The sequence below is a fragment of the Fundulus heteroclitus genome, chromosome 12, assembly GCF_011125445.2.
Source record: "Fundulus heteroclitus isolate FHET01 chromosome 12, MU-UCD_Fhet_4.1, whole genome shotgun sequence".
NCBI lineage: Eukaryota > Metazoa > Chordata > Actinopteri > Cyprinodontiformes > Fundulidae > Fundulus > Fundulus heteroclitus.
In genome coordinates, this window is record NC_046372.1 from 31,713,793 (window position 1) to 31,741,278 (window position 27,486).

Consider the following 27,486-nt stretch of genomic DNA (forward strand, 5'->3'; position numbering starts at 1 on the left):
GGTTAAAAATCACTTAAAAAAGGATGAGTTCTCAAATCATTTCAAGTTCCAGCAGACCTCCCAGAAAGAGGGAGACTGGTCCAGCCCATGAGCTGTGACTGAAAAACTCTGCCTCCCCTGGTCACAAGCCAAGTCCTGGGAACTAATTAGAGCTTTTGGCCTTGAGATCCTACAGTTTTACTCAGGATGTGTGGATGTAAACGTCCAAAACGGTAAAGAAGTGCCAGACCATTTAGACATCTAAAAACAAAAAGTGAATACTTAAAACCATTCTAAAAACAATAGCTAGGCAGTTAGTGGAGGTAATACAAAATTTGGGGCGATATGTTCCCGGTGTTTTGTCCCCGTAAGCAAAAGGGCCGCTGAGGTTTGAAAAGCTGAAGATGGCACAGAAGAGACTGGTCAGTCACGCTGTAGAGGGAGATGCAGATGCAGCTCTGTCTAGAAGTATTAAAAGCATGAATATCACTCTCAAGGGCATTGTGAAGAAGATAATCTTTGACTTTACTAATAAGCATCAGGTGATAAAAGCCAGACTGGACTACTGCCCTGACTTGTTTTTTGAACCAAATCAAGGATAATCAGAAGATTCCTGACAGTAACACAGCGAGAAGAGTCCAGTGATCCACCAGCACTGCTGACCCTGTCATCAGGTCAGCTTTACCACATAAAATGACCCGTCTTTTTTATTATTTGAAGACAGTTCAGCTCCATCCATGCGCTCACGTCTGACAAACACTTGACCAGACTCTCTGTTGGCTGGAATGCGCTGGATTTTAATGGAAGATAAACCTGAATGTCATGTGCATTATAAATGAAAAGACAGAGTATACTGTATTTCTGGAAAATGGACATCAGAGAGAACAGGTACAAAGATAATATAATAGGACCAAATTTGAGGATTAAAAAAAAATCAGCAATTCACTAACTTAAAGGCCCATTCCTGCAGACAGAACTGGTGTAATCAAGGCCGGTTTGTAGACTTTTGCCTTTCTTCCACATCTTTTCAGCTCTGCTTATAAATTTCTATGAGCTTGAGATCAGGAATATTGATAGCAGTTCCAAAACACTGACTTTGCTGTCCTTTAACCACTTTGTAACTATTTAGCAGTATGCTTAGGATCATTATCACGTTTGGAAGACCCATTGAGCCCAGGCTTTAACTTCTTGACTCACCTCTTAAGAAACGACTTCTATATTTCTGCATAATGTTCTCTACTCTTGATGCCATCTTTTTTTTGTGCTTTCCGTTTTTGTCCATTGTGAGGACCCATTGTGCTTGAGCTTCAACGTCCAGCCAAATCTCTTGAGATGTTGCTTTAATCTTTCCACACAAAAATAAATGTTTCCTCACGACTCCATCTCTGAATGGCACCAGTCCCTCCCTTCATCAAAACATGATGCTGCCGGCCCCGTACCTCAAAGTTAAGATGACGTTATTTGGTTTGCCCCTTTTTCACCCAAAATTGAAGCTGGCTTAATAAGAAGACATGAAACATATGTCTAACAAAAGATTTAATTACACATCAAACACATTAAAATACATGCATTACACATTGTAATAGTATGATATTATTATTTCGCTGGTCTTATGCTGACTATCAGCTGTTAACTGGAATACTAAATGTAGACGTATAATACAGTTGAACACTTAAAGCTAGACATTACAGTAGTTATTGACTTAATTCAATATTTTAATTGAGTAAACATATATCTATGAGCGTATTTGCAGGACACTTAGTCCTCCCCCTGCTCCGTGGAAGTAATTTTTGACTCTGTTAATGAGGGTTAAGTGGTGAAACAGATTTCAGCTTTAGGTAGTTTGTTTTCAAAGGAAATATTTCTAATTTCCAACAATCTATTTTAAGAGTAAACATTGAAGGTTACGCTATTTGTGCAACAATGAGTAGAGCACATAGCCTGATCACACTGTACACAAAACCTCCACACAATGCAATGTCAACTGCCTCTGCAGGAACCTATTACGAATGCTCATTGGCATGCATGTGCAGTGACGCAAGCTCAAAGCAACACACAAGCATGTACATACAATCTGTGAGACATCTTTTCCTGCGCCGAGGTGAAAGAAACATTTCAGAGAGCCACACGCTGCATTCGGCAGCAGGTGGGAGGTAAGATGTTAGCGTATGGGAGGAAAGTGACTGCCAGGCAGAAGTTTCTAACAATAATGGCAGGGTATTAGGTTAATTTCTCTGTGACAGCCTAATATATCTCTGGGAAAATTCACACACACACACACACACACACACACACACTAAGCAGAGCCTAAAGAGCAACGTTTTGTGCACGGTGGCGTTGTTCATCAGGACAAATTAGCCAAATCCATCAGCAATATCCTTTTATAAATGTTAAAGCTACACATTTAGTCAAATATTATGGCTCTACTTTATGGATCAGTTTCAGAAGAAACCTCCTGACAGCCCATCTAAGATGCAAGAACGTTCCCAGAGCTGTTTCGTAATTCTCCCTGGACAAAACAACACAGCCAAGGAAAATGTTGTGACCACTGCAGTTTTTCCAAAATTAACATCTGTTAATAAACGAAAAACATTCCCCTCCAGCCACGGTTGAATTCCAGCCCAAGCACATCCCCTTTGTACTTAATGAGGTACAGATGAGGAGATCACCTGAATCAAACAGCAGTGGGAAAGAATGGCAGAGAAAATGTGAAGATGCATGAAAGCATTAAATAATGAAACAGAAATCTAAAGATTTGCATTGTGTTGCTTCAAACTAAATATCAACCTGTTTTCTTTGCTTGATTTGACGTCTAAAGGCAGCAGCTTTTTTGCTGTTTTGACCATTTGTCATTTTCTGCAAATAAAGTGTTTACACTACATTTGTATTTGGAATTTGGCAGAAAATCTATCAGCAGATTATAGAACAAAACCAAAAAAAGGATTCTCCCTCAAGAACTTACAGAGGAAATCAGATATTCATATAAAAGCATATAAAGCCACTTAACCTATTTTTCTCATTTTCTGACATTATTACCAAAACAATTTATTGTTGCCCAGCACCAAAATAATGAGACAGGTTTGTTTTTAGTTCCTTAAATCCAGATGTACTGTGTACATTTCCTTAGTATTTGATAGAACTTTATAGACCAGATTTTTTTAGGCATCCTCCTACAAATTTCTCAAGATTTTTTGCTGATTTTGGCTCATTCCTCCTTACAGACCTGGTGCTCAGAGTCATGATTGTAGGCCACCTTGCTCACACACGCCTTTCGAGCCCTGCCCATAAATTAGTTTGAGGTCAGGGCGTTTTGGAGGCCACCAAACATTGACTTTATCGTTTTCCAGCCACTTTGTAAGTAATTTGGCAGAAATTGCTTTAATATTTCTACATAATGTTCTCTCCTCTTGATGTCATCTAGTTTGTGGATCCTCCTGCAGCAGAAAGCCCCACAACATCCCTGCAACATTGTTCTGCAGCACACTTCACTTTCAGTCTCAGCACATCACCAGAGATGTTCCTACAAATGAGGGTATGTGACCTGTAAATTTGCAAATGTAATCAGAGTTTTTGCTGTTGCTCTTGAAATGATGGCTTCTTCCTTTTAGCCACTCAGGAGCAATGGGACCACTTACCCGTCTTTGTCAGAATCTTCACAAGAGGTTTTTCTTTTACTCTGAGCTCGGTACGTACCTTTTGCACAAAAACACCATCATCTCTGGGACACCTAATCTGTTTCCTTCATGAACAAAATGATGAATGATTTTTGACCAATCTGTATAATCTGACCCAATCTGTATAATATGATTGAACTTGATTTTGTAAAGAGCCTTGAGATGACATGTTTCATGATTTGGCGCTATATAAATAAAATTGAATTGAATTGAATTGAATTGAATAGCTTCCCGAGGTGTTTATACTTGCATGTATTGTTTAACCATAAGAATGTGGCACCAGGCACCTGGAAATTGTAGCCAAGAGTGACCCAGACTTGTGCAGGTCCACAATTCTCCTCTGAACATCTTGAAGGAAATCTTTTGTTTTTCCAATTTGTCACATTAGGAAGTAGGGTGATTAAGGGGTTGCCTTAAGGTACTTCCACAAGTTTGCTTCAATTTAACTCAACTGGAAGCAAATCATATAATCAAGTCGCCTTGCGATCTACGTATCAGTGTGTGAATGTGGCTCTAGTCGTAAAGCAGTCTGAGTGTTCAATATGACTGGAGAGGCTTAATAGAAGTTGTCAATTTACTATTTGCTGTAGAAAGCCCCACAACTGGGAAGTACCTGATTAAACTCCCACAGGCTGGCAATGTTTAGCCCCAGAATGATCTCCGGGTGCCGTACAGTGGCAGCCCACTGTTCCCTAAGGGATGGTTTAAATGCAGAGGATACATTTCATTGCAATGTATGTTGCAATGACACTAAAGACAATTATTATTTTTACTCAGTGTCTTTGATTATCTGGTTTTAACCAAACCTTCTAAAATAAAAACTTAGAGAAACTGCCAATGTTTCCTCTGGTGCCAGTTTTCTCCATGGACGTAGCAGACATCCTCTCTTTCTTGTCAGTGTAAATTGACCACAATCGATGACGATTAAGTAAATGCAGAAAGAATATGAAGCACATGTTCAGTTCTGTAGCATGTGGTACCACCCCCCCCCCCCCAACACACACACACACACACACACACACACACACACTGTGCAGATTCAATCAAGGTTTTACAGCGATATTCTTTTAACTACGGCATACAAATGCAAATGCAGGACGCACAAGCCAAGGCACCCTGGTTGTGTTGTTCAACATCACAGCAACACTGCTCTGTGAGGCACTTTGATAAATCCAGATCAAAGGAGAGGGAAGAAGAGGTATTCAGAATGTCTAACAATAGCCCTCCTTACAGAGTGCCTGTAACTGGCTTATGAAAGCACAGGAGTGCACAAAGATGAGGTTTTAGGTTACAAATGCCTGTAAGTGAGATAAAAAAGATTGTGGGTTTATAGAAGTGACAAAACACACCCAGATATGAAAAGATGCACCAGTTCCCATGATACAAGTCTGCTCAGGTGATGTGAAATTGGTCGGGTCAACTAAATCTTTGCAACTCAAAAAAAAAAAAAAAAATGCACGGCTGTCAAGCTGCTATTAGCATTATTGTGCAATAGGGAATTCATTTTATTAGCGCTCCGCAGGAATTTGATGCTGAACATCCAGATCTTTTATTTAGCCACTATCTATTATCCACTGTCTATTATCCCCGTGTAACATTTCGTTTCAGAAATTTTCCCTCAAATTCCTCTTTTTAATCTCTCTAATGTCATTAATTGATCTATTCACGTAACAGCAGTTAAAGTCTCCACACTTGTTATTCAAGTGAAACTTTTGAAATTCACCGTGTAATGTCCTTGCACCAGTTTGTATGTTTTTTTTCTATATATCTTTTAAGGTCATTTTTCTTCCCTAACTCACTTTTCTCACCCTCCTCTCTCATGTTCGTCCCGCTCTCTGTGAATCTCTCTAGCATTGTGCTCCCGCTTTTCCCTGTCTCCATTTTTATCCGCCACTCTTTGCACATCCCCACTCTTCCAACCCTTTAAGCTTCCCTCTGAGAGCGTTACGCTGGCAGCTTTGCCCCACTTTTTCTGGAAAAATACCCCAAATTCTTCCATTAATGATGGCAATACATTCACCGATCCGAACACAATATGCGAACACCAAAGAATTTTCCTACTGAAGAAATTCTTTTTAGTGTGAACACTCAAAAATGTTAACAGCTGTCTTTCTTGGGAGAGGAGCAGAAAAGCAGGAGGGCTGCCTGACATATTTTACCACATCTCCCTGGGCATCTATTTTTTAGCTCATTTCCACTCTCTGCTCTCTTGTGATTTTTTTTCTCTCTTTTTTTTACCTTTAGCAGGCGCACAGATGGCAGGAAGGCTGCATGGCACAGTTTCCTGATGGTCCAGTTAAGTGGTCTTGGTGCGTCCAGTTGGTTCATGGTGTCCACTCTTCACGCTGCAGCCACTGGTGCCCGGCGGCTTTCCCCGGCACCAGGATTAATTCTGCCCCACAGGGGGGGCAAAAATAGGAGAGGGTCTCCAACTCCGACTGCCGAACAACGCGCAAGTCCCAGGGCATGACCCTCGACAGGCAACCATCAGCCGCCGCCACCACCACCTTGAAGCCTTGACTCCTCCAAGCCAGAAAACCCCTCACCCCGCTCCTCCTCTTCCTGTCCTCCTCTGCTCTCCAGCTCACACAGATCCAAGGAATCCAAAGGCAAGTCAAACCTGGCACACCAGGAGTAGCTAAATCCTCCTCTGCAAGAAGCTGGAGTGTGCTTAGCCCTGGCGCGAAAAGATCCCCAGAGCGTACAGCGTTTCTCCAAACGCCAAAGCAGAGCGCAGCAATGCCCGGTGGAGATGCGAGCCTGTGGTGTGACAGAGATGCAGGTAGAGAAAGAGAAAGTGAGGAAGAGAAGGAGATGTGGAGAGAGGAGATGTGAGCAGTGCGGTAAAGCACGGAGGAGAGAGGAAGAAGGATCGTAGCGCAGAGCGCATAAGCAGAGCAGAGCAGGGACTCAGATTTGAGGCTGCATGCACGCTCCTGTCTCCAAGATGAAAACAGAGAGCGTGGAAGAGAAAGAGAGAGAGAGAGAGCAAGAGAGAGAACAAGAGAGAATGGGAAAAGGAGATAAAATAATAACATCCAGTAAAACTGATGGACCAGCTAAAAATATGGAGAGAGGATGCGGGAGGGAATGAATCTTTATGAAGATGGGAAAAGGAGGAGTGATGGAGAGATACTGTGGTAGGAGGTCTGATGGAGAGAATGGGAAGAGAAGGAAGACATGTGATGAGGCACCGTGTGGAAATGGGGTTGCAGCAGAGTCAAAGCTCGGTCTTAAAGAGTGCCTTCAGATGGAGGCTGAAGATGGAAGCACAAGTTGGTGCGGCAGCAACAGAGAGGAGTGCGACCTACTTACAAATGCGCACGTGAGACATCATAATTATGCAGAAAATTCTCCAAAGTGGTTTGGGAACCACTGACGGGACTGATAATGTGACTGTCACCCTGGATAAAATCGTTTTTATTGCCCCCAGCATCCCTCCTTCGCCTTCGCTCATTTGCCGAAATGTATTGCTCCAAACTAATTTCTTTGTGTGAATTTTTTTTTCTGTCTCTTTTCACAAAAGTGGGCTGAAAAATAGCAGTTCTCTGATTAAATATTCACAAATCAAAACAATTTGTCCAACAGAATTGTCCTAGTTGAAATAACATTTTGAGCTTTTATCATGCACAGTAAAAGAACAGAACACAGTAATGGTAAATATTGCTGGCATTGCACAACAGCAATACATTACCTGCTTTTACAGAGGCTCCATAATCTGATGCATCTTTAAAGACATTAGACTCACCAATCAATCATGCAGAGATTAGAATGTTATTTTTCCTACGACCAGCTCTGATTGGTGATCACCACGTCAAATACTGATATTTGTTTTCCGTATTCAATAAATGCATCAAGCCAAGTACTCTCACCATTTTTGGACTGAAAACACATCATCCAGCAGCTTGTACTGTGATGCACATTTTTTGAGTTTTGAGTTTTTGTGCATTAATGGGGATCGTTTTTCTAAGTTCCTACATTTTATTTTGCATTGAAACCTACCACCTCTACCACATAGACCTGAGCAAATGTTTTTCTGTATTTCATGTGTATAAAAGAACATTTTGTAATGAATTCATCTGCTTTTTTTTTCAAAGATATGCAAAAATTGTATGGTCAGATTTGTTGGTACCACTAAAGACAGTATTAATCCTTGCTATATAGTCCTGTTTTAAACCAAGTGATCAGTATCACAGGTGCTTTCAACCTTTTCATCAGCCGTTCGGCTTATTTAAAAGGAATATACAGGCTACTAGTTATTGTTGTGTGCAACACTCTGAAAAATGTTTTCTCTGAAAAAGACAATTGAATGAGGGCTGTCTAAGGAGGTCAGAAATTATATCCATGTCAAAAAGGCTACAAGAGTAAGACAGACCTAGAAAGCACCTGTTAAGGCGATGTGAGACGAAACACAGAAACGTAAGAAGCTGTTTTCACTGGAAACTGTTTTCTACGACATGCCAAGACAATTCTGGGATTCATTCAGGCCTAGAAACAGTGAGAGAGAGCCAGACATTTAGCAGATAACAGAAAGACTGAATGGAGCACAAAGAGATTTTCTGGTTTCCTCGTTCTGAGTGGGTTTGTTTTATTTTTTGGTGCCCCGTTGACACGGGGAACCTTGCATCTACACAGCGCGCAATGAAGTTTCAAGACCACCAGGGCATCCTGGAGAGAAACACACTGCTCACCTTTAGAAAGCTCAACCGCAGCTGCAGGTCATGGGTCCAATAGTAAAATAACCCAAAAGCACTCAAGAATGGCAAAGAATAAAAACTGAACGGTTCTTATCCTCCACAAGCCCCGACCCTAACAGTTGTTACATACTCCATGAGAAGTGAGAAATTTGCAGCCTTACTTTGGGAGTTCTTACTGTTTGATCTCGACACCTCATCCGGGCAGAACCCTTTTTCTCTCTCAGGGTGTCCGACTACTGTTGTTGGGGGATTGGGCAGGAGATGGATGGGTGTGGCTAGGCTGGAAAATGTAATTTCCCTTACGCTTTTATTTATTCTGAATCTGATCGTTAACCTCTCCTGGGCAGAGATCGGCACTCTCCGTGTGTGTGCATGCTGGATGCATGGCGTAATCCGACAAACAAGGTCATCAAAACGACCGGCTGGCATCCTGAATCCACACATCTGTTGAAGTCAGACACCGTTTTCACCCTGTTCAACTCCTGAGGGTTTGAGCGGTCAAACATGGCACCTGGTTTTACTTGTTACCCCATTTTCTGGGCATTTACAAATGCCAGCAAGGAATCTTCTTCGTCCCCTGCTTCAGAGATTTTGTTCTCCTCCTCCTCCTCCGTCAGTATGAAAGCTGCCCTCTCTGTCATTCTAGTGTTGAACAAGAACAGATTTCTCAGTTCTCGCGCAGGCTTAATCCTGTTGAACATCAGTGGAAAGATCTGAAAATTACAGAGCGGACATGCCACCCTTCAAACGTCGGGCAGCCCGCTCAGTTTGCTCAGAGAGTTTTCACACCTACCTGTTGCCAAATTCTAACATCCACATAGAGAAGTACAAAAACTGCTTCTTAGCACTGACTGCTGCAAAAGGTGCTACCACAAAATTTTAGATTGAGCCTTCTATCGTAATTAAATGCTATTTTCATTTCTTTATATGTAAATTCAGGTGCTTCAACAATCAAAAGCAAAGTGTGTGTTTTGCGAAAATAAATTTAATTTAGAGTCCGCTGATTGTTGTTGCGGTTTTGACGTTGCTGTTGTTTCTTCGTGGAAGGATACCAAGAAATGTGTCTGCATTTGTACAAAATTATTTCAGTGAAACAACATCAATCCATTTTCTATATCCGCTTATCAGTGGAGGTGTGCTGGGGGGGCGAGTTGCTCTCTCCAGCGGTCATTGAGCGAGAGGCGGTGTACACCGTGGACAAGTCGCCAGTCCATCACAGGCCTGAGACACAACATGCAACTTTAAATCAATAATACTATAAGCCATTTTTATCCATCCACATTATCTCCAGCCTTTAATTATTAAGTTGAACTTTCACGTTTTTTGGAATATTTTATAGGCTTACTTATATTCTCACCTTTCTAAGCATTTAACAAGGTAATCGTTCTGTCATGCGAGACCTTGCGAGACCTAAATCAGATCTGAGGACGTTACTCTTGGACTGCAAAGCAAACAAATATAACAGACCATCTATTTTTGCTTTATCTTTGCCGGTCTTTGCTTCTGCTTTGAGTCATTCAGAAAAGTTTAAAGAGAAGTGTGGACCTAGAGACAGATTTGACATGTTAGGACCAATTGAGAAAGGATATAATGTGTTATTATATCAGAGAATTACAAGCTCTGAAGTTTCACGGAGGGCTGCTGACAATAGCGCCTGAAATTGCCTTTGTAACACATAGCGTACCCTGACTGATGTCAAGACAGAAAAGTAACTCATTACTTCCTACTACAGCACATCATTCTGTCACAATAGATCTAGATTCAAAATAACAGGGAGCTTTTCCTTTTTTTCTTCCAAGTAAAACATTTAGTTAAGTCAAAAATATGAATTTCACATGCATACTTGTAGGGTTTTTAAAAAGCCTTTTTTTTTCTTAAGATTTAGAGAGTAACATCCTAATTTATTGCCGTATGCCCTAATTCCTGTTTTGAGTCAGCGTTATGCATTTAGTGGATGTTTTGAAATGACAATTAATCACTGACATTAACAGTGTCAACGTCCCCCTCCACGCAGTCGCCCTAAGACTCTCTGAGCACTCCGTCAGATCATACAGTGTTTCTGTCCATAAAGAAGCAGAAAAAATCATATTAGTCCAGCTTCCCTCCCACTATCACTCCAGTTCACACTCTTCCATCTTACTCCATTAAATGGTTGAGCAAACACCACTGAGTGCATCACCCTGCACTGCCCACATCCTGACCCTAGATGGCAGCCTTCAAATGCACATTACTCTCATCTATCTCCCAGCAACAGAACTAAAAAAATATGCATGGACTAAAGTAGATCACTGTAGAGCTAGAAGCTGTTCTTGATTAAAACAGATCATGGATGTCTGCCTTTTTTATTTCAAAGGCCTGAGATTATTTGACAGTGAGTGGAGGGTGCGTTATCGCCCTGATAAAGAGCTTAGTATATATCTTCAACAGTTGAGGACTTCTGTTTAACACAAACACTTAAAACTGATCTTTTTTTTCCTCCTTTCTTGCTTGCCATGGCTGCACCAATTATCACAGTGTTAAAAGCTACTCAAGTTCTAACACAGAACAAGACCTGACAAGATGAGATTTGATTTTCACACATTTCGTGTCTCCCACTGGGAACTTTAAATTGGATGGTGAGGAAATTGATTTATAGTAATTTACAACTTGTGCACTGAGAGCTTGCATCAAATATAAAAGTCTGAACCTTACAGTAATTTTGAAATGATTAGCTTTTATCATGACTACTGAGTAGAACACGTCCAGCAGGGATAAAGATAGACTTTGTTAAAGAATGTATTTATTTATTAAAGAAGATGCGCAAAAGTAATAAACCGTGCATAACTTCTTTGCATTATCTTTACTTCTGAATTTGCATATGTGATATGGCAACAACAGCAAAAAAAAAAATCTAATCTCTGTGCCTTTAGAGCAGGAGTCTTCATCTCCTGTCTTCGAAATCGGCTGTATTTACGGAAATTATTGTTGTTGCTTTTTTTAACTAAACGGTAGAAATTTAATTCAGATGGCTACAAAAAATGGAAAAGGCTTGCAATTTGATTTTGGAAACAGAGAGAGGATGGGAGGGAGAGAGAGAGAGAGAGAGAGAGAGGCGAGAGAGAGAGAGAGCTAGAGACTAGAGCGATAGCGACGAGCGGCTCGACTCGCTCTCCTTCGCTCTCGCCCTCTGCTCTCTCCTCGCCTCGTCGCTATCTCCTCGCTCTCCTTCTCTCTCTCTCGCTCGCTCTCTCTCTCTCTCTCTCGCTCATCGCTAGATAGATCGCTTCTCCTGGTCTTTTACCACATGTTTACGCCCCTCTCTCAAACCTCCTTTCCTGTCAGCCTACTTCGTGAAAAAGTGCCACCACTGCCGTAAAATTCCCAAAATACAACTGCAAATTCAAAAACACAACATATTCAAAATAACAACATCTTAAAATAACACAACATTGTCCAAATTAAGAAAGACAAGATCAAAATCAGTGACAATGGCAACATCCTAGGGACGTCTTAAAACTTAAGCTGTCACGTCAGCCTATCCTCAACTCGTTTGCATTCTTCCTTTCTGGACTGGTCTCTAGTAATAATTGGCTGAGTCATACAACTCAGGCCGACCGCGGACCGCCACCATCAGCTTGTCTCTCATGTTAAATGAAAACAGTTCTGTCTCTGCTGCAATCCTCCACCCCACCTCACAGCCACATCTAGTTCCTGACTGGTTGTAGCAAAGACACAAAAGTTCAGATTTTTCATCTCCACCCACTGTCACTTCATATCAATTGCAGGTGTTGTGTTGTTCGGTCCGCCACATTTGTGCTTGGTGTGATCGCACCTTTATCGGTAACTTGCGGTTTAGAAGCCAAACGGTACGGTGTTTTCATTTATCTTCAAATGTCTTCCTTGCCCTATTGTAAAGTCCAACCTGAGTTAGAGGAAGTAGAACTTTGTGGTATTTGCTCCTTTACATGTGCCTGTTTTACTTAAGCTGCCTTGTTGGTATTTGTGTTCAGGCATCTGAGGTGCTGCATTTGATAAATATACAGTATAAATTACCCAGACTGCTTAATAGTAATGTTGCTGAAAGTAATTTATGAGAAATGTCATTTTAAATCAATTAAACCAGCTAAATATTAACACCAAATTTATCATGGTAATTGAAACCGGTGACTGTTTCATGAGCACTACTTAAAAGCTGGTTTATAAAACTGATGAAAAAGGAGGCAATGACAACTGACGCACCCAGTAAGAACATAAAACAGTAACGGAGAGTTATCCTGTCTCTCTTCTGCGGCAAATCAGCATGTTCTAATCCTTCATAATCTAATATCATTATTTTGCCCGCCCCAACATATTTATTAGAAATTTAATTTGGAGCACTTTTCCACCAGCACCGCCCCACTGCTTTTTGGAGGAATCGGACACAGATTCACACTCAAAATAGTAAAAAATCAACAATGGGTTTTCTAAAGAGGTATTATCTGAAAACCTTGCAAACACAGCAGATGATCTACTGAGGGATAATTTATCTCCAAGCTCCCATGGCAGGTCCTTTTTTCTCCCCTTGTTTTTTAAAGGCATAATAAAGAGACTGCTCATCAGTTCTTTTAAGACACTACCTTTTTCCTCCACATGTGCAGTTTTTTTTTCTAAGTAAATTCAGAATACACAGCCCACCATGACAAGATATGTCAAGTTTTCTTTTGTTGCTTGTTTTTTACCTACAGCTTATAGTGAGTCACCTTGTTGGTGCAACAATGTTTAACGTCAGTCAAGCTGAGGTGCTTCTGGCAATTTACTAAAAGTGAGTAACCAGATGGGAACAAATTGTGTCTAAGTGAGAGGCTGTTGCTGAAAAGCATCTCGAGGTCCGATTTAAACCAGATGGTTTGCTAAATCGTCATGTGCAGGAATAGATATTGTTCCCTGAATTAGGCTGTGTCTGCATGGCTGAATGGTCTGCAGGTTCAAAACTAGGCACTTTAACAAACAAAAGAATAACACCCCTCGTAAATGTGTTCATGTAAAAGCATTGGATGGAAAATAAATGCAAGACTTTTAGAAATGCATGCAGACCTTTTCAAACTGGCAAGAAAAGTGGGTTTAATTGAAACATTATACCTAAAAAAACAGGAGAGGACTCTTTACGTTTATACAACCTGCAGCGTTGCTCTAAATAGATGAAAACCTGTGGACACAATGTGATTAATGTGTCAACTAAATGTACAGTAGTTTGGAACCGTAAGCAAAAGTATTTATGTGGCATCATGTACAGGAATGCATTTGTAAATATGTGTGTGTGTTCATTAGTGGATGCCAGAATAAGTTACTCACGACACAGTAGTCATGATCTGCTGTAGGTGTTACTGGTAGAGTGGGAGCGCATTTGTATCCCCTAACATAATGTGGGTGTTCTGTAGCTCATTTACTCTCTTAGACATCTTTGCAGATAAACCGTGTGACACCACCCATCTGCACCATGACAGGAGTGTGAAGGAAGCCCATTTCCACCTGTCAGTCGAGAAGAGATCTGCTGTGAAGCTGATTGCTCGTAGGAAATGTGAATCTCTTGGCTCGCATCGTGTTAAACATGCATCGTCAAAGAGAGAGCGTGAATAAGATTGCATCTAATCATTTCATTTTATACAGCATACCTTAAGGGATAGAGCCAGGATAGAATTATATTTTGTAAGGAATTTAATAAGAAACAAGCAAAAGTGTAAACAACAATGTGCAGTAGATTAGAAATAAAACAGGAGACTTTTAGTTGTGATTATGAAGTAGTTTCTTGGTGCAGGATGTAAAAAGGACTTAATAATTAAAAAATGTGGTTTGTTTTTTGTACAGTACCTTACAAAGGCTTCTATCCCCCTTGAAGATTTTTAGTTTTCGACATGTTACAATCACAAACTGTAACTCATTTTGTTAGGGTTTAATATGAGAGATAACAACAAAGCCGTGAAAAATTGTGAAATGGGAGGAAATTATACAAAGTTTTACTTTCTTTTTACTGCCTTTTTTTCCAAGTACAATAATCCGAAAAGCCTTGTGTACATTTGTATTCAGCTCCCCGAAGGCAATACTTTGTAGAAGCACCGTTTGCTGCAATTACAGCTTAAGGCATTTCGGGGATATGTGTCTACCAGCTCTGCACATATTATATTTATGCCTATTTTTCTTTCACAAAAACAGCTCAGATTGGGGAGTTTCTGTGAATGGTAATTTACAAGTCTTGCAACAAGTTCTGATATAACACATTTGCAACTATATTCCTTGTTGTAAACAATTATTATGTTACCTTGACTGGTTGTCTAGTATTTATCCTGCTGGAAGGCGTGGCATTAAAGCTGCAGGGACATCCTATTCCTGCTAGACAAAGAAAAAACTAAGTCGCTTGCAAACTCACTTTTCCAGGTGTAGTAATCACTGTGTGGTGTGACCGAGTGTCTGACAATACATCAGGCTGAGCAGACTTAGTCATGATTGCCAATCAAGAGACAGATCATTCTAATTTAAACCATGACGAAGACGGAGAACTTCAAACTCAAACCAATGTTGTTTGATATCCTTGTGGGTGGTTTTTGGAACTAAAACTAAAGCAGTGATACATGACAGAGAATCTGGAGTGTAGCCTCATAGACACATTGCTGTCTTCTTAGACTTCTCATTGGCAGCTCTTGAGGAGGTCCCTCTGGTGTCGTTTCTTACAGCATCGGAACCAAACAAAGGGGGAAACCGATGTCTGTGCTAGGTCCAGAGCGCTAGGTGTTAGCAGTCACCTTTGGTGACATGGGTTGCTGTTGACAGTGGGAAGAATCATCACAGTCCCACTGGTCAGCTTTCAACCACTTCAAGCTTAGCAGCCACAGCAAATCAGGTTGCTGACCCATCACAGTCTCCATGCTTAATTGGGCACTTGGGACTAACAGAAATTTCTACTGTCCCCATACCTTTGTAGCCTTCTTCAAGGATAACCCTATATTATCTCCATCCATCTTCCTATGAATTCTGGCTCTGCTGTCCCTGCAGAAGAACAGTATCCCCAAGAGTTCACTGGAATGGGGATGGTTTACTTAGGGTGATGTGCATGTTCAGTTTTCTGTGACACACATTGTTTTGTATATAGGCCAAAAAGTTTAATTTAGGTTTCATCTGAGCAGAGGCCTTCTTGTACATGTTTGCTGTGTCCTTTACATGGCTTGCAGAAAACTGTAACCAGGAATTCCCGATGCTCAATTCTCAACACTTTTCTTCCTGCCATTAGAGTTAACACAAGCCACTTCACTGATCTCTAGAAAATGCACCCATTGTGCCCCTCCGTCAGTATAGTTGGATGGCTGTGTCTTTGTAGGTTTTGGTTGTAATGAGATAAATGTGAAAACATTTTCTACTTCAAAGGAGGGAGCTATAAGTAATACTGACACCTTGTGGTTCAAATCAGTACCACAACATGCCAACCACAACAATCTAATATGCCGTTTTTAAACACTGTTGCTGCTGTTTTGAATTTTTACTTACACAGGATAGTTATATGATGTTGCATTTTGTTCTATTTCTTAGTCCGCTCATGCTCTGTTCTGGGAACCCTGGGAGATCTCATAAAATTGGCTCAGGAACCGGGGAGTAAACAAAGTCAACCCTCTGAACCGAAGTAGTTCCGCACCGTACCTCTAGGTTTCAAAGAAGAAAATTGTGACTAAGAGATTGTTGATGGAGAGGACCGATTGTTTATAGGGAATGTTACTTTCATCCTGGGTGACAAATGAGAATGATTTAGGTTGATTGTACAGTAAATATTTTTAAGTAGAGGCATGAATTCGCAGAACTGAACCTAAAGCCACCACATGGATCTGCATGTCAACATTACACAGCTCTTCATCCCTGCAGAATTTTTTTTCTGGAAGTGAAACTGAAATCTGTGGAGAAAAACAAAAAAAAAAAAAGTCTCGCTAAAAGCAGTCGTAGTACAATGCTGTCATTTTCTATAATGTGTTGCATCCATCAAGTGGACACACAGAAAATGACACCGTCAGCTCTCTGGCGAAAAGGTAGTTGTTAACAAAGCTGTCTAGATTCTGGATCCCTCATAAGCCTTTATCTTTTACGGCTTCCTCCCCCTCTCCTCTGTGTGAGGCTCCCTCCCTGGAGGATGCTCGGTAAGTGACAGTTCAATACCTCCCTTCATATGCACTCAAACACATGTATGCACACACATACCCACAGACCCCCCGCTCCCTTTGCCCGGAAGAGGCAGGAAGACCTCTGCTGAGTAGAGAACACTCCTCCATCTGGAGAGAAGCAATTATTATTAGGCTGTGGGATGGAGCTACAGGTATGCATGCTGCACTATAAATGCACACACACATACTCAGGCTTGCACACAGCTGCTGTTAGTGTGTTTTTACTTCACAAGTTTTTTGCCACTCCCTAGTAATCACTATTAGTCTCCATGCTAAAGTCATAATAGTGTTAATATGGTTGCCAAGCCCTTTCTTTTACATGATGAATTAAACTAGGCCTAAAACAGCTTTCCTGGACATGTACTGTAGGTGATAGCTGAAGGTGGCAGAAAGTTATGGCAAAGCTGATAAGCGTCTGAGCTTGCGTTGAAGGTAGTCACAGAACCTGATTTGCATGCATGTGTGGAGTGGGGAACAGTGTAAGTTCACAAAGCTTTAAACAGCAGCTATCACCCATCTTATTCTCAGCACACTGTGTGTAAGCAATCGCCTACACACAAGAGAGCTGCCTCTGATTATTCTGCAAGAAATACCAAAACAGAGCAGCAACATCACAAAGACGCTTGTTTTCTCTGATTGGGTGTACCACTTTTACAATCTGTCTGCAATAAATCCAAACCGAGCTGAAAAATGGACTCGCATACCTGAAATCAGGTCTTCATTGTCTTATCTTTGACACTCTGCCTCAAGCAGCACGGTAAAATGTTCTCAGCATACTGATGACTGATGACAAGCAGCAGCATTATCAGATAAATCAGAAGAAACAGAGTCAGAAAAGGGTGCTAATTAAAAGTAATGACCTGCGGGGAGCGTTCATATCCCAACCACCTGAGCTGTTGATTTGTACAGATCACAACAGATGCGCTTGTTTGCATGATTACTTTTACTATTTGGATTCATTCGCATGACAAAGCTTACCTGCAATGTCAGGGATAATGTTGTGGGCAAGGGTTTAAGGCGGGGTTAGGACATAAGCCAATATCTCCAAATTTTGACCATCTAACCACTGTTCAAAACACATCACTTAAAATTTTTAATTGAATGCAACAAATCCAAATTTACCGAGACATGGTTGTCCACATAAAGTGACAGGCCAAAAGACCTGGAAAAGTGTCAGAAAGAACTGATTGAAAGTCTGGTTGGCTCCCATTTACTCCTGTTTACTGTTGTGATGTTCCGGATGACTGAGAATTTGCACAGGCATGCTGATTATAAATAACTTTACTAAACAAACATTTAAAAAAGGTAATTCCTTTTCCATTTCCATTTTCTCCTTGCATTTTAAAATCCTTTTTGCAATTGCAATTGCTTTTACTTTAACCTCTCCATTCAGCATTTCTGTGATCCTTCTTTTCCCTGTGCTCTTAACAGCCTTAGAAATAAGGTGTGGAGCTGTTATCCAGGTGGAGCTCAAAGTAGAGCTGCTGCTTCTCCTTATTGAAAAGAGTCGATGGATGGATGGATGGATGGATGGATGGATGGATGGATGGATGGATGGATGGATGGATGGATGGATGGATGGATGGATGGGTGGGATACAATGTGGCAAGGTTTTACGGATGGGAGCACTAAGAAAGACTAATTCAAAGAAAAAAATTGAGAAACTTTATTCTGTCTTTTAAATACAAAGGAAAAAACTTTAACAATTACCCTTTAATACTGTATATTCATTACTTTTTTATTTTAATGTAGTAAAACTACTCTCTCCATTATCTCGTGAAATTTGTGAAAGCTATATTTGTGTGTCTTGTCATTTAGACTGAAGACACATAATAAAAGCAGATGAATCTCCAGTTCTGTTTTTCATGCCGACATTCCTATACATTTGAGACTCCATTTCCAGATATCTCGTTCCTTTTTAGCCTATTTTTAAAGTTTAAATACAAAAGTCCACTCTGAATACTTGCCTTATTTTTAAACAGTGGTCAGATTTATACCGCAGCTGCAACTTGTGCAGCTTTGTTCAATACCATTTTTATACTTTCCAGGTAATATATGCGCTCATACGTAAGCAGCAAGTAAAAAGGTGACCTAATCCAACGAGAAGTCATACATAGTATTTAACAGCACATCACACTACAATTGGAAGCCAACTAAAAATAATTATTTTGGTATTTTGACCATTTTAAATGCCTGAAGGTTAGAAGAGAGATCTCAAAAGATTAGTCAGTTACAGTAAAGCCTGTAGCGTGCTCAGTTAGTGTGTAGGTGTATGGAAATTACAAAAGGGCATTCATGCACCGGCAGATGCAGCACACAGAGCGGCACTGTTATGGGCGCTCTCTCTTTGTTATTTTAGATGAATAATATACAAGAGCCATCATGTTCTTTAAAAAGACAATCTTTTTGTATCACCATGTGGTTCCCCAACCTATAAAGATTTTAATAAATCATTTGATGGTAACGATTTAGTTTGAATTATACAGTTTATAGCCCTGTCTGATGGCACTAAAAGAGCACTGCCTAATTTACGATTTTTGGGGTTCAATGTCATTTATGTAATATATAAATGTAAGAATTAGTCTCTTGGCAGGACAGGAATTTTAAATGAGTCTTAAATGAGTTTTCTTAAAATCTATATAGTAAAATGTATCACAATGCGGAGTACTAACCATTATATGCACTCCAAAGAACATTTAAACATTTTTCTCTGTCTTTCCATTTTCTTTCTGTCATGTATTTTTGACCAAAACCACTGGGTTGTTTCAGCATTGAACCACACTAAGCTCAAAAATTTAGCTTCCTCTCAAAACGTATTTGTTTGTTTTTGTGTTTTGAGGTGATTTTTTTAGACTCATGACATTAGACTATCATTAAAGACTTAAAGGAGCAAGAAGCAAAACTTTATTATTTTATTCAGAAAGAACAAAAAAAAAATTTGTGACAAACTAAATGTATCTTTTCAGATGGACTATGGTATGACATCACACCATTTCTCTGTGTTGTTCTCCTGTCTCATGTTTACAAAGTCGGGCCGACCACGCATGTATGTACGTCCATGTGATCAGCTGCCACTCAGGGCTTAGCTCCTCCCTCCCCATAAAATGAAACATTCACCTGAAGACCATCAGGACCCATTATTACCACAAAAAACAACAACAATGGTCTTTGGCAAAGAAGTTGTTGGATAAGGAAAGAGATAAAATCACAATTAACATTGGCCTCACTTTTCCAAGGTGGAGAGCATTTCAAGAGCAGAAGCAGCTGCACACAGGTGAGAAACAGCATCAAATGTTGTTTTTTGTCTTGTTAGACTTGTCTTGCTATGATAATTCGACTCAATGTAATGCTACAATTGTGGCATGTGAGTTAATTGTTGGAGTTTGACCAGCAATGGTAGCCCAGTTAGCAGTTTTTGCAATGATTAATGCAGCCCTGCAGGCTTGTGAGCTACCCGTTGTGATCCTCGAGTACATCCAAGGCATTCTTTTTCTGACAATTTGTTTTTAAATTGAAACAGATAACTGGTCTGTTTCAATTTAGAGGTAGAGAGAGGTGTGGCTTGCCACGCATCTTGTTTTGGTCTACAGACACTGTTCAACAGCGCACCTAGTGGTGAAATCTTGCTTATTGGTCCTTTCAGCAATATACAAGGTAAATAGCTCTGCATAAAATTTACATCTAAAATGGGACATGTGACCAACCCTCTCAAGTTACACGGGAGAGTTTTTGAGAAGGGCAGCCAGCACAGGACATCGTTATGCTGTATATATCGACCTGGAAAATCATTTAATATATCTCAAATTAGGCTTATACTTCTGTCAACACTTACACTGTGATGCTTTAAATAATTCTGACTCTAATTGTGGCTCATAAAATAACATAACATAACAAGATGTGTTGAAACCCAACTTGAGACCAATGGTTTCTGCAAACTGAGCAATGCTTACTTGATGATGGCGTGCAGGTGGGACTGCAACTGATTACTTTAGTACTCAACTATTCTAACATTGTTTATTTTTGATTAATTGATTTGTCAAAAGTTGTTTTAATCCATCTTTCAATGGGCACACCTACTTCTCCCTGTCAAGTTGCATGTTTAACCGCACCTATTTAGCCTTGCATAGATTTGCACACCTTGACATTATGCTATAAATACTTACAGTAAATTCCAATAACGATTGGAATGATACTTGAGTAAAGTATTTAAATATTTGCATATCTTCCATCAAGTGGAATTCAAGACCTAAATAACAAAAAGAAAAGTCAAACTTCAACTTAATTAGGGCAAACACATTCTCTGCAAAGACAGAGAGATTGAATTATTACATTTAACCAATTTATGGCATTCTGTTCTTGCAGCCCTGGTTTGGTAGTGTTCTTCATCCATATTTTGTCCAGAACGTTTTTTTCATTGTGTGACGTCTGAGAAATATGAAGTGGTTTTGCAGCAGTGGGAGAGACATATAAAGACCTCTTGGGGTTCTGCACTTTAATTCTTGTAGAGTGCAGAACAGTGCAACAGGCTGCACTTCAGGTCTCTGGCCGAAGATCACCACTCCACAGTTTGATAGCAAGTTATGGTTTTATCTTCTTTCTTTTAAGTAATACTGAAAATAGAACCCACAGCTAAAGTCCAGCGATCTGTTCTATCTGGTGCACACTAGCCTTGCGTCTCAAGCCCGTGTTAATGGCAAGGTTTGACGACCATAAAATCACACACGGAGGAAGTTTTACGGGGGAAGTGAAGGTCCCCCATGAAATGTACCCTTCCATGGTTGAAACACAGCTCAGGTGCTTAGATTGTAGAAACAAATGCATTGCAGCAGTCCCACCGTTGAGGGGGCTCTACTTTGAACAGCCTGGATTCAGCATAAAAGCAGACAACCGTGCTGGCAGATGGAGACAATACTATCCCAACAACATGCTGTGGAGCATTGCCAATTTATGGGTTTCAACTTGACGAGTCCACAGTAAAGTTTTCAGTCAACCATGTTTTCTTTCCCAACACTGTCAATTAAATCATCCAATCCTTGCCGCCTACTTGCAGCACACAACCATGAGATATTAAGAGATAAGACAGAATGATTACATATGTATGGTTTTTGTAAGTAAAATACAAACATTTGATTCATTATATGTATAATATAATTTTCTTATTTGTTTAAACTTTAACTGCTTAATAGCGCTGTAAGTCATTTTCTCATTAACAACTTATTTATTGAATTGCAGCACTTTTGTACTTCCATCTCATAAAGCAATGCTGATATAACAGGTAAAAAGCTCTTTAACCTCGTTTAATTTAACAATGCTTTATAAAGTGAAACAAACATTCCAATACAGTGCTTTTAGTTTTAAATTTGCACTATATTAACGCAGTGTGATGCTTGATGGGCAATAAAAGAACCCATGAGCATGCTCCGTGGATTAGTGTTAAACCCAACAATGCTTTGACTCATGACGGGAGCTGGAAAGCAGATCAACTATCTTCCAATTGAGGAAGGAAACTGTACGACTGATATTCACCCCAAGTCCAAATGTAAAGTTTCTCTAAAAATTATAAATCGGGGGCGGTGTGGTTTGTTTGCGTGTGTGTGTGTGTGTGTTTTATTCTGTATTCAAGGAAGCAAATGAGTGTGACTAAAAAAATCTTTACAGTCCCTGTGAGACACACCTGTCTAATATCGACTGAGAGGAAAGGATTAGAGAGAATTGTGTGACGTGAAAGAGGAGAAAAGAGTGAGAACAGGAGTAGTCACAAAGACAGCAGACAAAAGGCCCGGCAAGAAGGAGAACCATGAAAGTATGAAATGTGTGGACATCACATGTGACAGATAGCTGTATCGGACATTGTGTTTGCATTCAAATATACTATAAGGTAACGCACAGCATTATTGTTTAGAGTCTGACATAATACCTTGTGAGCAACCATCCAAGTTTTTTTGTAAGTTTCTGCCAATTTTATATTTTTTTTCTGGTGAAATTAGCATTATTTAAAATGTTGAAAACTTGCGATGCCAGGCCGATAAAATGTATGGGTTTGAAAATGAACGTAAGTGTTGCATACCACTTTCACGGAGGATAATGCAATGACTGTGTGTGATTTGCCTCAGGCCGCCTTAAAAGCTGCAACATGCTGTACTTTAGAGGTTATCTGCGCTGAGGCAGAGCAGCTGTTGCTAGAGGAGAGGAAATTGTCACCAAGATGAAAGACAACCCCTTAAAAGCTGAGTCAAATATGTCAACTCCTGCTGGACTGCCGCTGAATAACAATTTGCTCTGTAGGAAAACCGGTTCTTAAAGGTGGAAATCACTTAAAGGGTGCTTGCAGTCACCTTAGATAAGAATTAGGAATAAAGAGATGTTATATATTCAAAATAAAACATGTGAGTTCAACTTTTAATCCGAGATGTCAAGTAACTAAGTACAAATACTTTGTTGCCTATTGTGGTTATTGGAGTAATCATTTTTTAGTATACGTTTTACTTCTACGCCTTACATTTTCATGCAATTATCTATACATTCTACTCCTTACATTTTGAAAATAGTCTGCGGTGTATGGCAGCCTGGCCTCTGTCAGTCTGCCCCATGGCAGCAGTGGCTACTAACATAGCTCACCACCGTCAGGGTGTGAATGGGTGAATGACTAAACTGTAGTGTGAAGCGCTTTGGAGGTCGTTAAGACTAGTTAAAGCGCTATACAAGCCTTTTACCATTTGTTTTCTTTCTGGCTTGTCAAAAAATAATATTCAGATAAATAGTACGACTCGAACAGCGTCATTTTGATTGTGGTTTGGGGCAGTACTGCACCAAGTTGTTTGTCAAACGCCACAACATTCTGGTACTTTTATACTTTTACTTGAGTAAAAGGTTTCAGTTGATACTTCTACTTCTACAGAAGTGTTTTTTAACTCTAGTATCTATACTTCTACTTGAGTAATAGATGTGAGTGCTTTAGACACTGCTTGCATTGTTGTGTTTTACAAAATTTCCAATTTTGGCTAACTGACATTTTAACAAAAAAAAATTTGTTTGCTTTTTCTAACATATAGTTCTGTGAAAATCATTTGTCCCTTTTAGATTTCTTCTGTTTTTGATTTCTTCTGTTTTTGAAACAACTTTGGATATCAAAGATAACCCAAGCAAATGTAAAATAATTTTATTCAAATGCTGATTTCATTTGTGAAGGAGAAAAACGTCAGTTTAAACAAAACAATTGTATGTAAAAGAAGTTATTTCATCTTCATTTAATTATGGATTTGATGTCAATAAGGAAACCTGACTACCATCAAACACGCAGAATCAAGACATTACTTTAATACAACCTGTCTAACAACATGAAATAGACTAATAGAAACAAAGCCAGTGACATATACGACAACCTACCAAAATTACTCCAAAATTGCATCAGTGACAAATTTGACTAATGACTTATTATAGCAAACTGGCTGCAATGTTGAAGCCAAGGGTGTCACTACTAATTATTAAGTTTAAGGGGCAATTATTTTATCTCATTATCATTTTAAGAATCCCTGGCTGAGCGCCTCAATGAGTTATGCTTGGCTTTGGATGGATGGATAGACGGATGATTATAAAACTGCTTTTCACCAATGTTGTCTTTGTTGGGTAAATTAAGAGAAGCAAGGGAGAAATATACTGAGATACGTTTTAACATCACTGTTTTTCATTTCATTTCAATTTGAAAACAATTTCCTGGGGCGTGCTCTGATGGCGCAGGTAGTGAGCATGACCCGTGTACGGAGGCCTTAGTCCTTGAAGCGGCTGACCTGGGTTTGATTCCCGAGGTCCTTTACCGAATGTCTTCCCCTCTCTCAAACCAAGTTGTCTGTCAGCCCACTTCGAAAGAAAATACAAAATTAAACGAGCCACTAGTGCCAGAAAAAGAGTATATAAAAAAAACAGTGTCCTGAATATTTTAACCATAACTTTTAACCAACTTTATTTGCTTATATTATCTTGAACTTTACTTTAGTTTTAGATTAAGAATAGCAGAAAAACCTGAAAGGACATCTGTATGGAACAATGTCGGAGTTAAAAGGGATCCATCAGTGAAGGCGCCTCGTGGTAAAAGTGTCTGGGCCTCTTTCATTCGATTGACACTCTTTTTCTCTCTATGGACAGACTGATCAGGGCAGTACCCACCCAGTAATACCTCAACCCCACAAGTCCATGTCAGCCTAGAGCTCCAAGACACGCACACACTCACCTGCATGCACACACCAAGCACACATAAATCTATAAATTCCAGATTAGCTTTAGCGCTTGCCGATCTAATCTTCTGAGTCAACAGAGCAATGCGGACATGGCTCAGTGTCAGGAGCCAACATAATGAACAGTCACTCATTGCAACCTGAGGGAGTGAAGTAGATTTCTATTTTGCTTTTTTTTTGTAAAGCAAAATCCCTCGTCTTCAGCACTCTGTCTGGGATGAAGCTTAAAAACCGAGAGTAAAACCTTCAAGCAATAAGGTCTTTCAGGTAACTGTTATAAAGGTATTGAAATTCAATTTATTTATTTTTTCTATCATAAAAAGCGTGACAAAAAACACAAAAATAATTAGTTAAAATTATACTTAAACCATTAAAATCTGTCTCATTTATGGTAGTTACATCTAAAAGGTCCATGGATGTTTTTGATGCAATTTATTTTAAACTATGGCTCCTGTTAGAACTAGGAATTTGGCCTTGTTGTGCGGTGCTCAAAGCTGCTTAAGTTTTTTCTTTGCTTTTTAAAACATACCATCTGATAGTGACAAATACAAACAAAATACTAAATGCCAGCTTGTTTGCAAACATAAAGCAACACCAAGGATTTGTTTATCTGTTATCTGGCAAGTTGATTTTGTGCTTTTAAAGATAAATTTAAAACTTTTTTCAAGCATAAAATATAATTTCCATAGGTGCTTTTTTTTATAATTTTGGGGGGAATCTGAATCTCATTGACAGAACTGGATGTGCTTCTTTAACGGTGTCTACTTCACAACGGTCTAAGTCAGGGGTGTTCAGACATTCAAGCCCAGTCTGACCAAATCTGTAGATGTGAAAATACTGAAGGTCAGCGTAAGAATCCTAGCTCCGCAGCCCTGTGGCAAAAGAGATCGCTGGTTATAGATTTGATGGCGATCGTTACAGCCTAACTGTCTACACCGGGTAATACATATCAGGATCCGCTTATCCTCAAAGCCCTGGGCTCGCGGCATCAGACAACGGAGCTTCAAAGCCGCAGTTCAAAGGTAGCATGCTACACAGGTTTTAGATCAGTAGCTCTCTATTCAAACATGTCTACATTTACATTAAAAAAGAAACAGCTTCCTGACAAAATGTTTCCTAATTTTATATTTGGTTAGAGCTTCATGAGTCAAGGACAAATGTTCTGTTTCTACTTAAAACAGACTCCATGAAAAAAGGGAAATCTTAGTGTTTCCTGCAGAAAACTAGTGTAGAGGTATGCCAGCTCTGCTGCTGCCATCAAAAATTATATAACATTTCTATAAAGCATAATAATAAGCTGTAACTGAACTCGATCGCTTAGCAAAAGCCAATTATGTTTAGCTGGTTTCCACTTTGATTACAGGATGGGATGTGTGAGCTCAGCAGGGGACAGTGACAGATTAACTCATCTACAAGGTAGTTATTAATCTAGGGAACACTTTAAAGGGTTGTGGGGGTGGGGGGGGGTCTGCTGAGAAATACAGATGTGACATCACAGGCAGGTCAAATTCTAGAAACAGATTTAAATTGGGTTTAAATTGGGTAGCTAGACACAGAGGGGTATTCTTCTGAGTAACATCCGCATTGAATTGAAGTTGAGGTTTAATTGCTGAACTTTTATCTGAAACTTCAGTTTGCATGAATTTCTCTATTGCATGGTTGCTGTTGACTTAGATTCATCTCTAAGCAAGAGAATGATTAATTTCTGATATTTGAGACTAAAACATAAGACCCGTATGGTAGATGCATGACACTGTGGTTTTTTAAGAACTTTAAACCGGTGAAAAATCTTTCGAAATAAGGGCCAAAAACATATTTAATGCAGCACACAAAAGAAGCAGTAATTTCATGTGGGCCGTCTAATGGAAGCTGAGGCATGACAGAGCATTGCTCAACACACTTTTGTCTGCTCCGTCGCTCCACCTCTATTCCTCTCTGGGATAAATTAGCAGAGGAAATTCAGCGCAAGGCTTCTCAGAAAAAGTCTTAGAGGAGCTTTGATCAGGAAGCCGGGCCGGTAATCTGACAGATCCATAAGGGGAGCGACTGAAATAATGTCCGTTTTGTGAGAGGCTTTCTCATGGCTTGGCCATGTCATCGTGCCATGTGTGTGAATTACTCCACTCTGTGCTGGTGTTTACCAATACAAACCATTCAGAGAGAATGCTCTAAGATGGCAAAACCTTGTTCTTTTGTTTCATATCTATTACTATTCAAAGTGCCTTCTAAAAGTATTCACATGTATCTTTCTATTCTGTTACAACAACAAACTTTCCTGTTCTTTATTGAGGTTTTATGTGACAGAACAAAACAAAGTGGTGCATGATTGTGAATTGGAAATACAATGACAACATTTTTCATCACTTTTTGCAAATACATTTCTCAGACCTGGATGTGCTTAGATTTGAAGTGTTCTATTGTAGTTCTGATATGTTTAATGTTGATGTCCTGCTTGACAGAAACCCTCCACCCAGCGTCTCAAAGGCTTTTCAGCCTCTAACAGATTGGGGCAGAATCCCCCTGTATTTAGAGTAGGGATGCACCAATATGAAAATTTAGACCGATATCGATATTAAATGTTAATATTGCTGTTATGTCCGATAACCGATATTTACCGATGTACAGACACATTTACGTTTCTGGGATGATCAAATTTTGCACAATTTTGTACCAACTGAAAACTATGCTAACTGAATTTCTGAATGTGGGCAATAGTTTAAACTTACACAATGCTTTTCATGTCTTCTTT

The 27,486-nt window shown here is 39.7% G+C and overlaps 1 protein-coding gene across 10 annotated transcripts in view; it reads right to left on the minus strand.

The window, feature by feature from the left end:
• The window catches only part of trpm3 (transient receptor potential cation channel, subfamily M, member 3), a 210,140-nt gene that overhangs the window by 163,779 nt on the left and 18,875 nt on the right, over positions 1 to 27,486 (minus strand). For 5 of the 10 annotated variants that reach the window (XM_036144448.1, XM_036144446.1, XM_012863328.3 and 2 more), the window contains exon 1: positions 5,892 to 6,857. The exons of the other annotated variants lie outside the window; for them this stretch is intronic. In XM_036144448.1, coding sequence (XP_036000341.1) covers positions 5,892 to 5,981 — 90 coding nt within the window. In that variant the 5' untranslated portion in view covers positions 5,982 to 6,857. Of the gene's footprint in view, positions 1 to 5,891; positions 6,858 to 27,486 lie in introns of those variants that run through there. 10 annotated transcript variants of the gene reach the window in all.